This window comes from Alosa pseudoharengus, unplaced genomic scaffold, assembly GCF_046254945.1.
Source record: "Alosa pseudoharengus isolate Yale_2024_CS ecotype anadromous, Long Island Sound unplaced genomic scaffold, YU_APseudo_1.1 YU_APseudo_1.1_scf_16, whole genome shotgun sequence".
NCBI classification, from domain to species: domain Eukaryota; kingdom Metazoa; phylum Chordata; class Actinopteri; order Clupeiformes; family Clupeidae; genus Alosa; species Alosa pseudoharengus.
In genome coordinates, this window is record NW_027468630.1 from 36259281 (window position 1) to 36270624 (window position 11344).

An 11344-nucleotide genomic window follows, 5' to 3' on the forward strand; every position below is an offset into this window, starting at 1 on the left:
TTCGTGAAGATACTGTCTGTATAAATCGTCTTGTAAGTAAACTACCAGTGCTTTTTCAAAGTTCTCAATGTCTCGTTTTAAATGTCAGGGCCCTCGGAAGTCTACCAATGAAGTGTGGAGATACATTGAGCCTCGTAAATGGTGTAAAACATTTATTTGCATGGCTATGCCGATGCCGAGGCACCACCATTGACCGCATTGTTGGTAGCATCGGCTAACTAGCGCCAGATTTCGGAGTGCAGGGGACAAGCCGAGATGGGCTATGAGACATACGTTCACACTCGGTATCATGTTTCAAAACACTTTAGATCAAAATCACACCGGAATTCTCCTTTAAGTTGATGATAACGTGTTTACAAACTCTACTTTACATAAAATATTGTAAATAGCCTACTGTCATGCAGTTAATGGGATACTGTGCAGAGTTGGAAAGTTAGGTCAACTTGGAAACTGTTTCTCGTTGTTGAGTTGCCTGTTGGTAAGGTACAGCCGTAGCTTACACCTGCAGGAGCGCTTGCTTGGGTGCCTGTGTTGCGCAATGCACTTTGCTCCTCTCATCTATATGACGCCGTTCCCATTTCTCCAAACCATACATAATTGCAAGGACAAATATTGCTACACGAGGGAAATCAGTGTGGTGTCCGATGTGAAAAAATAGGTATAAATCTAGCGTACACATTTCCACGAATCACGGATATGTTGATGACATAAATTAGGAAATATTAGAGGACTTAATGAGACGTGATGTTGTACTGCATGCCGATGCCATTTAACCCAAATGCCCCAGCAGCAGCATGGGAGAGGAGAGCTTATCTGACAGATCTGCATTGTCTATAGTGAGGTAATGTTAGATTACATTGCAAAAATATCACCATGCATTCATAACCTCGTGATTCAGTGAGAGTGATCATAAAACATCGGAAAGTGACATTTCTGTATTACATTTTGTCAAGAGGAAAAAATCAATAGCAAACTGTTCCCAACTGACTATAGCGCTGTGAACCGTTCCTGGCTGCGCCTGACAAATCCGCCATCATAATAGCAATCCGCTAGTATAATTATAAGTATATATAGTTTTTTGATCCCATGAGGGAAATTTGGTCTCTGCATTTAACCCAATCGGTGAATTAGTAAAACACAAACAGCACACAGTGAACACACAGTGAGGTGAAGCACACACTAATCCCGGCGCAGTGAGCTGCCTGCTTCAACGGCGGCGCTCGGGGAGCAGTGAGGGGTTAGGTGCCTTGCTCAAGGGCACTTCAGCCGCGGCCCACTGGTCGGGGCTCGAACCCTCCGGTTACAAGTCCAGAGTGCTAACCAGTGGGCCACGGCTGCCCAAATTGAAATATAGTTTCAACATGGAACTATATGGAACAAGCGTGCCTGTTGTTAAAGGGAATGTGAGATGACGCTCTGGTTTATTGCACGTTACGCCCAAACCACACCCATGAGTAATGTAGCTACTACAGACCACCCCATTTTAGATTTGCGTCGGGCGCAACAGTCATCATCCCGCTGGTAAAATAGAAACAGCGCCCAAGATCTGCCCACAAAGCGATTTGCGCAAAGTCAATTGCGCTAAAGTGCAAGATAAAGCCCTGTGTCTGTACAATTCTTGACATGCATCACAGAGCATTAGCATTGTCGGAAATTGTGAGGAAGAGCTGCAAATGTTCTCTGAAATTTAGAACCTATTTGGAGCAAAGTTACTCCACGTGGACACTGATAAATGAATGAGCACTGTGTTAAAACACTGTTGCCAAGGAGATACCAGTGCAACATACCTGAAAAAAATCAAATAAACTACATGCAAGTATAGTAAAATCATTATTTCTATCCCCCTTTAGAGTTACAGCTTCTGAAATTACAAAAACAGCACTTTATTATTTTTAAATAAATATATTCAGCCCTTGTTTAAATCAATTCCCTTGAGGTTAGCATAGCTCAAACTAAAACTATATTTCAATTCATACAGGTGGGTGTTCTGGCATTTCAATGCTTTCAGCCGAATTAAAAAATTTCATGAGCTACATGACTGAAAAGAAAATATTAATTTTCACAAGCAATATATTGAACTTAATTATGCATTGCATGCCTCCATAGAATATACTTTTATTCAGAGTTCAAGAGGGTTTAAGACACTACTTGATAGGGGGGAAGTGGAAGGCAAAAGGTTTACTGCTACTGTGCAGTGTGTAATGTGCCAGCACAGAATTTACTGTTATGACAATGTTGTCATGAGCCATCTGAAGGTGACTGACATAATTATGGTCATATAACTAGTTCAGGTCCAATTTAATTATCTATCTATTTCATGCTCATAGAAATGTTAATTAGAGTAAATTACAGGTAGAATATTTTGTGGGCCAATTGTCTTAAACTTTCCCTAAGAACATCCAAAAAATACAGTGTGGTGAGATAGTAGTCAATTAGTCACATCCACACCATGAATGCCTGATATTTGGAGTGAAAGAAAAAGAAAATGCTTCAACAGTAGGATTCTGTCTGGTGGTGTCAAACTATAAATGAAGTTGTTTCTCTTCTCCCCAGCTCTCTGAATGGTCTCTCTGCAGCCAGTCCCAGCTGCAGGTGTGCTGACTTTCATTACAGCCAGATTGGACAGGTATGTGTGCGCAGCCACTTTCATTAATGTGAGATTGGTTTCTCAGACGCACATCACACACACACACACACACACACACACACACACACACACACACACACACACACACACACACACACACGCAGCATGGCTGAAGGTGGAAATGCATGTCTGTGGCTGTCCTAAAGATGTGACACGCTTTTCCATCTCAATTTCCCATGTGAAATAGAATCAGCTGCAGATCAACAAACACCTCTGTAGGCACAGAATGTCAGTCAGAGGAGAAAGCCAAAGCCACCCTGAACTAGGATCTAGACAGAGAACGGCCCAAGCTTTGCATTCAACTCCCTAAAGTGAGTCTGCAGGGCATCCAGGCCACAGAAGAGTGGTGGAACCACTTTAGCAATGTCTGCATGCACAGGATGAGATCAGATAGTGTTTTTACAGAACTCTAGTAGATGCAGAGATGGATTTAGAATAGATTGAAGCCATTTTCTACAGCTATGAATATTTATGATTCCACATATTTAGACTGTACTTAATTATTTAGTGTAAGACATACAATTAGGATTGCTGTCCATCAGAGTCCTCCCGGGTGAACTGGGTGACATCAAATGTTTTTTTGGTTTTGGGTCATGTTGGGTCTCTCTCCATCTGAATGCAAATTAAAGTAATAACAAGATTTAAACACTTTTACATCCATACAATGAATTGGAAGCTTGTTGCAAGGCCATTCAAAACATGTTAAAAAGTCATCCATTATCTAACTATAGCAATAATTTAAACAGACAAAGTAATGTATTATTAATAGCCAAACAACTAAGAAAATGTAAAAAAAAATGTGTGTGTGTGTGTGTGCATGCGTGCGTGTTTTGTGTTTGTGTGTGTAGGGGAGCATTACAATAAACTGATGCTCAGAGCTACTGTGCTGGATCTATCGATCATGGAGTAAGATTTAAGCCCCAGGAGACTCAAAAACAGTTGGAGGAAAAGTCTTAGTCTTTTTTTTTTCAAACGGACCCTCCACTGGGTTGATTAAGTGTCAATGGAGACTGAGGAAGATGAGAGTTGACGAGACGACAGAGATGTCAGAACAGAGACAGAGAGACAGGGAGCTAGACAATAAGATAAAGTCTGCTTCTCTCCAATCTCTCCATGAGGCTAGAGATGGCTAAAGGATACTTTCCTCCTATCTCATAACTATCAGTCATGTCTGACAGATGACCCAAAACCGAGTGCTTGTGGGACTAAAATGTCATCAACCTGCTGCCTTGAATCACATACTTTATCCTTCATCTTTAAATCTGCAAGCCCCAGGCAAACATATCAACTCCCTAGTGACACCCCCTTTCTTTTGGCACAAAGTGGGCATCTGCTTTCAGAAATGGCCCCCTGCAATCACAAAGTGCATTATCTGTATTTATCCCTTGAAAGCTTTCCATGACTTCTGCATGGAAAAAGAAAAAAAGCATAGGCTACTTAAAAAGGATCAATCAAGGAGCTTATGGGATTGTGACATTTTGTGCCTTATCAGATTTTTGTATGCCTGCCATTCCGACCAGAGAGGCTGTTCCATTACTGGAACTTGGTGAAATGAGAAAGTCTTTATACACAACTAAATGACACACAAGAACAACACTGCCTGTTGCATCCAATCCACATATTAGGGCCATGCTAATTTAGAACAAACTGCTGTCACAACAAACATGATTATTTCCAAACTAACCAATTAAAACAAATTGGTCACTTTGGAGAACCTTTCTTATTTTATGATTACTCAAATTGAAATTCATTTACAATTCAACTACTGTAAAAAACCTCTTCTGTATCCCCATCCCATGTCTTTCTTACAATGCTGTCTAGCAAGTGGTAGTCCACAATCAGGTAAGATGGTCAGTTTTGCAGGCTTTAAAGGTTGATCAGTTCTTTAGGCTAGGTGCCACATTATTAGCCTCGTGAGACCATCCTGATCTCGCGAGCTTCAGGGTTTCACTCGCAGATCAGTCTGGATACTTTCCGTTAAAGAAAATTTGGAGCAGTTCGCCAAACGAACGTCCAATCAGCGTTGGCTTTGAGGCGGGTTGAGGTGTGACGCAACGAACAACATGACGGCATCCACAGAGATGAGCATAGCTATCGCGCAAGTTTTATTCAAATTAGAAAGTATTCCTGGGTAAACTGTGAAGCTATGAGTCTCAGCAATGCAGCTGGGAGGAATGAACGACACAGACATAGGCTACTCCACGGCTGATTCCAGTTCATAATGGAGGAATATACTATCTTCAGAAGTGTAGGGCCTACCGTGAAAACTTGATGGGAATTGTCGTTGATTAGGTTCATAAATGGTAAGTTAAAACATCTTAACGTTTGTCACGTTACCTAACTTAATTGTATGTTAAACGGCTTTGTTCATCTAATTGGTTGATTTGGCCCGTCGATAACCAACAAAGGTGGTGATAGACAGATGGTTTATCCAATCAGCTAACCAGTATGTCCGCCCCTTCCCAAAAGTTCTTCAATGAAAAGTTCCCAGATGGATATGCGGAGCAAATCCATCTGGCGGAGTCAGGTTACCACATTATAGCCACATTAATTAAATGTTGAGGCCTATTTCAATAGTATGGATCTTTCTAGAATTTCCAAAGGACATCATCACTGATATTTGTCCTTGCAAAGTGAAAACATTGCACACGTTAGGCTATCTGTCAATCACATTCAGGCCTTTGATGAGTATTTAGTCTATTCTCCTATCATCCTCTTGCTTTGCCTTTGTCCTATTGTTTTCTTCATGGAGTTTGTGAAGTAATTCTTGTAATCCAGAAATTCAGAATCCAACAGCAGCTCGCTTAAAATGGAAAAGTAACAGGACGCAGTTGAGCCTAAATACTTTTGGGGGACATACACTCTAAAAAATGCTGGGTTATTTTCTCAACCCAAACGCTGAGTTGAAACTGTTGGGTCATTGTGTGGGGTTGTTTTTACTCATGTTGGGTTATTTTCTGTAACCCAGCTTGTTGGGTTAATAGTTTAGGACAGCGCCCCTCCTCTCCCCCACCTGACGTGAGTACACTACCCAGCACCAGGGTAACTTTGCAGCTGCATAGTTATTTGAGAGTTCGGGGAAAATCGTTATTCTTTCAACCGTCCATGCAGTCCAGCAGCTGTCAACATGCAGTGGAAATCAGACAATTTCGGAAGGTATGTATCTGCTTTTAACTTTTTTTATTATTATTATTCAGACGGATTTTAAAAGTCCACCCAGAGATACCCTTCGTGATATGAATGGATATTCTGCCTGCCAATTTCGTTCATTCAAGCCAGCTAACGTTAGCTATTAACTTAAAATTACTGCTCATGTTAATGTTAAATCTACACAAAGACAGACTCTTAAAATCATAGTTCTTTGTTCACTGGGTATGAACTGCTGAACAGAAACAAAACAAACTTTTACAACGAACTAAAATTAGCATACCAACAGCTGGCTATGTACCAACCGTTAGCAGATGGTTGGTATGCTAACGTTAATTAAATGCTTCGTGGTAGTGCAGCATGTGTGTCAGCTAATGTATACAGTCAAAGTAGTCTCTTCACGCGTACGGTAATCATCATGCCAAACAACATATTAATCAATTCAGGGTAGCTTCATATTATAGCCATGCAACTTACTGGGTGGTTTTTGGTGGTAACTTGAACGTTACAGACCACTTGGATTTAACTAACTGAATGTGTTAACATGAGCTAGCTTGCTAACGGTAGAAGTATCACTGCCACTAACGTTAACGTTTGTGAGTCTGCTGTTAAACAACTCTTTGAGGTGGTCATGGTTTCCGAGTGGTTTTCTCTCCGGATTTTTAATGTTTGTCAACATCATTCACTGATAATGGTTTGTGAAAGTCTTGATATATAGTTCTGTCAATAGCAGTGATTAATTCACTCTTTTTCTTTCTGTGATTGACAGGGCTGACCCCCAAATGGACCGTGGAATCTGTCTTCATGGAAGTAATAACATGCTGATTCTGCTTTTAGAGTAGGCTATCCATTCAAAAATAAAGTAAACTGTCAAATAAATAATTATGTCGAACTGTTTTATTTCATTGCATGGCTATTTGTTGCCCATTTTCTCTCAATGCAACCCAAATACTGGGTTTAGAAAACCTGACAACTGGTCATTTTAACTAGCAGTTCTGTTGATATAACCCAATGGTTTGGGTTGAATCTATACCCAATATACTGTGTACATTTTACTCAACATTTATATAGTTATAACCCAGCACATTGGTTACCTTTACCCAGTCTATTGTGCCAATTTAACTAACGTTGTATTGATATAACCCAGCGTTTTGGGTTAGAATCATACCCAACCTGCTGGGTTTAATAATGTACCCAGACCATTGGGTTAGGATAACTCAATGTGGTGTTGGTCCAATAGTTAACCAACGGCTGGGTTATAACATTTTTTAGAGTGTATAGCTTAAAGATCACATTGTCCAAGAATCCAATCGTTGTTTTTTTTGACAGGAAGAATGCAATGTTGTTGTTTTTTTGGACAGGAAACACTGACCTTGCTGCTGACACTCCAGTGGAGACACCTAGTTGAAAACAGCTGTTGGAAAAATCCAACCACTGACTCATCAATTAGACGTGTTTACAGTTTACACAGTGCACAGTAGGCCTACACTGCACAGTCCTATTTCAAGATAAAAGAACCCAAAACTCCAAAACTGCTGTTTTGGAGTTAATTGCAGTTCATATGCAGGAAATGCAACACTTGGACATGAAAAAATCTTCATTGCACACAAAAAAACACATTGGACACGAAAATATTATTGCAGACTGTAGATAGATAGATACTTTATTGATCCCCAGGGGAAATTCAAGAGTATTCTGTAGCCACATTATAGGCTACGTCACAAAAACTGCAGTTTTGTTGTCCCGTAACTGCAGTTTTTAATTGTGGGGGTGGATCTGGAGGACATAATGCACTCTAAGATTTTTGCATGTGTAACACAAAAATAAAATATAATATGCCATGTGCATGCACATTAGCCTACCTTCTAAACATGAATCCCATTATATTTTGTCTTGTTCAATTAACCAGTGTTGTAACCTAAACTTAATCACTGAATTGTGTGAAGCTAATGTATCTACATTCTGTAGTGAAGCTATCTGTTCGTGCCTCCACAGATAGTTTATTCAAGGAGGGAGATGGACATCTGTTTTGCGACGGCTCAGAGTACCTCTAGTGGTGAGACACTAAAATACGTTTAGTTTATCACACAGGAAGTATTTCTAGAGTCCCAGGAAGCGAATATTATTCTCACGGAAGTACATTCGCTGTTGCTGGATTTCGTGTGTGTGTGTTTTTTTTTTTTTTCAAAATACATTCTACCATGCTTAGGGAATAAGGAAGTAAATCGTTAGCAAAATGTCTAAACTTTATTTGGACAAATTGATTCGTCTTTATGAACGTTACCAACAATATGTCACTCAGAACCCTGCCGCCACTGCAAAACTGGAAAGTACAGTTCGAACACTGTCCTACCTGATTGCAGGTTAGTGAGAAGAAAGAAGTTTTGAAGTGAAAGTAACATTACGTTTCTGTTTACATTTTCTTGTTGGCTTTGCGGATTTGTCTTTACAAAGAATGCATTATTAGAGGACTACTTTATACCAGTGTATAATGGAGATATTTGCTCACAACTTGAAGCATCTTCAAGCAGTGTGGCCTAGCAAGAATGGGAAATAATTCAGTTTAGGGTTCAAAGTGTAGAGTTCTGGGTTCTGGAATGAGTGATCTGTTTTTAAATCGGACTTTGTCATTGCAGGACGGTTTGCAGACTCACATGAGCTATCGGAGTTGGGTAAGATCACGATTTTCTGAATTGCATATTTGTCACATATAATGATGTAAGCTGGGGTATACTTGCATGTTATAATTCAAAGTTAGCATAATTAATGCCACCCTATTTATTTTCCTGATCTTTACAGTGTACTCAGCATCCAACCTGTTAGTTCTACTGAATGATGGAATTCTTAGAAAGGGACTCTGCCGAAATTTGCCTATGGTGAGTTAGTTGAAGTTAAACACTGCTAGTCTTATCACCTTGCTAATTTTAGGATATTACAAGTAACGTACAGTAGGACCCATTTTTGGTGGTTTGGAAATAGATAAAATAAACACTCAATCTCATTCAGACTAAGTGTGGAAACTTGTGAATTCTTTAAATTGCAGTGGTTACCAAAGTGGCACTGGCTGTTTTATATATTGAAACAGTTTCCATGATTCATCTTTATATTATATTATGTGATTCCCCCAGACCCCCCCCCCTCAAGCTATCAAGCCTAGTGAAGCATTAGGAAACAACATGTGAACTCTTTTTTCATATTTAATTTTACTATATATGTTTGCCTAACAAATTTATCATACTGCTTCAGTCCCTGTCTCAGCAAAGGCTTCTGACGTGGCTATCAGTACTTGAGTATGTAGAGGTCTTCACTGAGATGGGGGCGTCCAAACTGTGGGGAGAAGGGGGGCGCTGGCTGGTCATTGTTCTCATTCAAATTGCCAAGTAAGGACACTTTGCAATGAAAGCAATATATCACAACAGTGTTTGTCTGTTGTGTAAAGCTAGGCCTACATATCTATTAATGTGTTCATGTCTGGTTTTACCTCCCTGTATTTCAGATCTGTCTTACGCGTCCTGTTGTTGTTCTGGTATAAATCAGGAATACAGACGTCACCCCCTATTATTCCCTTGGACAGAGATTCAGACTTGTGCAAAAGAGGTCAGTAGGCTAACAGGATTATGTTTTTTGACTTAATTGGCTGCTATTTTTGAAAATACATTGTACTGCTACAGTGACAAATGTCATTAACATCCATTCATAGAAGAAGATAAAGAGGACTGCAGGAATGATCAATTCCACGTGGGTCAGCGGACTGGGAGGGTGATCCGAACACTAAGTACGAGTAAGACCTCACTCCCATTGAGTTTGACTACAGCAATTACAATGAATTCCTTTTCCTTCACCAAAACATGTACACCTTCAGTTATTTCACTGCATCACTTTTCTCTGCCATTTGTTTTCTGGTGAAAAAAAAGTAATTGTTCCCTTTGCCTTCCCTACTCGTCCCCTCAGCCCCGCCTATGCATGCTCGTGTATGGGGAGCTCCACAGAAAGAGTGGATGAACAACCAGGTGTCAGAGGACCTGCAGCCCAGTCCCACCCCTCTGGGTCTACTGGAGACTATAGCAGAGGCCCTGTACATCGGACGGCCACTAGTGCACTGTATCCTGCCCTACCATAACTACCCAAGCAACTATCTGCTATCAATGAAAGTTGCTGTCTTGCTTCCCTTTGTGGCTGAGAGTGTGTTTTGGTCTTATGTGTCCTCTGTGTGTGATGTGTTGTGAGATTCTTGTTTGTCCTTAATGCTGTCTGTCTCAGTGCTCTGCCTGGGAGCATGCGGCAGACGCTCGTGGAAACCATGGGTCGTCTCTTTAATTCTAGAAATAACCAGGTGAGGTACATTATTTGTCTTTTTTCCCCCCTGCATATCCTTTCTACCACTGGTTTTGTGCTAATGGCTGCACTGTCTGTACAGTTATAGTTTATTGAATGAGATGAAGACATTAAACCGGAGGGAGCGGGCAGAGCTGAGAAGAAGAGCTTTTCTCCTGCTCTATTACCTACTGCGCTCACCATTCTATGACAAATACTCAGAGTAAGTACACATGTTGCATATCATAGATCATTTGTAAAATTGCCTGTGTTATTATATAGTTTCTTTCCCTTGTTCTGTAGACATGAATGCAAAAAGCTCTGTATACGTTGTATTATTATTACGGGTCCAACCAGGGAAGCTGCTGCATCCGTATTGTATTTATTCTTATTGTTGTTCTTCTTCTTAGTAAAAGTAGTAGTAGTAGTGTATGATGAGCATTCTGTTATTTTACAGGACAAAGGTTTTATTTTTGCTGAGATTTCTGACAGATAATATTCCCGGAGTGGGCCTGATTGCACGTAAGTAAGACATAGCTCTGCAGAGATGTCACAGTTCCATGTGTACAGCTGCTTCTTAACTGTGTCTTGTTTTTCCCCCAAACAGGGCCTCTGATGGAATACCTCCCTGTTTGGCAGAAGATCTACTTCTACAACTGGGGCTGAAGTAATGAAGATGAAGGCTCACTCACATGTGGACTGGGAATGCCCTGAGCAGATTGCTGCTGAGACACACAAGGTCTCGATCACCACACAGTACTGTGCCAGATCATCGTTGATTTCATTCTCTGTGGACTCTCCAATGAGTGTAGGATGTAGGCGTTGGCTTTTTGAAAGCCCCTGTGTGGTGATAATTAAAGCATACACATTATTCTTTTATGTGTTTGTTTGGTCACATAGGGTGATAACATTTGCTTCTGATTTAATTTGTAATTAATGTTTTTTTTTAAACTGTTAAACCAGTGCAAAATGTGAATGTATTTTGTAATTGTCCTGCAAGAGATTTATCTACAAGAAATCACAATAATGGACAATGGATTAAAAATTCTGAATCATTACACAATAAAATAGCTAATTCTTACAAAATCTTGTAATTTTTAATTAGCCTAGCTAATTATGTTCGCCCTCCCGGACTAATTTGGTTCACAACATCTCAAAAGTACCAAAATATGTATTTATTTGTATTGCTCTGAATGATGACCCCAGTATTCCACATGTATTCTTGCTCGTTCTCCC

At 40.2% G+C, this 11344-nt stretch overlaps 1 protein-coding gene across 2 annotated transcripts; it reads left to right on the forward strand.

Annotated features, from left to right (window-relative positions):
* The first annotated feature begins 7937 nt into the window (after positions 1-7937).
* On the forward strand, positions 7938-11194 carry pex16 (peroxisomal biogenesis factor 16). 2 transcript variants are annotated; one of them, XM_076288242.1, is made up of 11 exons: positions 7938-8157; positions 8431-8466; positions 8594-8670; positions 9041-9174; positions 9291-9391; positions 9495-9575; positions 9746-9895; positions 10055-10127; positions 10212-10331; positions 10566-10630; positions 10716-11194. In XM_076288242.1, the coding sequence occupies exons 1-11, from the start codon at positions 8031-8033 to the stop codon at positions 10772-10774; spliced, it is 1023 nt and encodes a 340-aa protein (XP_076144357.1). In that variant the 5' UTR covers positions 7938-8030; the 3' UTR covers positions 10775-11194. The 2 variants fall into 2 exon arrangements, with proteins under 2 accessions (XP_076144357.1, XP_076144358.1); XM_076288243.1 differs by having other exon boundaries at positions 9495-9569.
* Positions 11195-11344: the final 150 nt, after the last annotated feature.

What these genes read in the sequence shown, in the direction of transcription:
- pex16 (XM_076288242.1), top strand. Translation starts at nt 8,031, where the DNA reads ATGTCTAAACTTTATTTGGACAAATTGATTCGTCTTTATGAACGTTAC. An exon ending in GTTCTCATTCAAATTGCCAA is followed by an intron (nt 9,175 to 9,290) that starts GTAAGGACACTT and finishes CCTGTATTTCAG; the next exon opens with ATCTGTCTTACGCGTCCTGT. An exon ending in TTCTATGACAAATACTCAGA is followed by an intron (nt 10,332 to 10,565) that starts GTAAGTACACAT and finishes GTTATTTTACAG; the next exon opens with GACAAAGGTTTTATTTTTGC.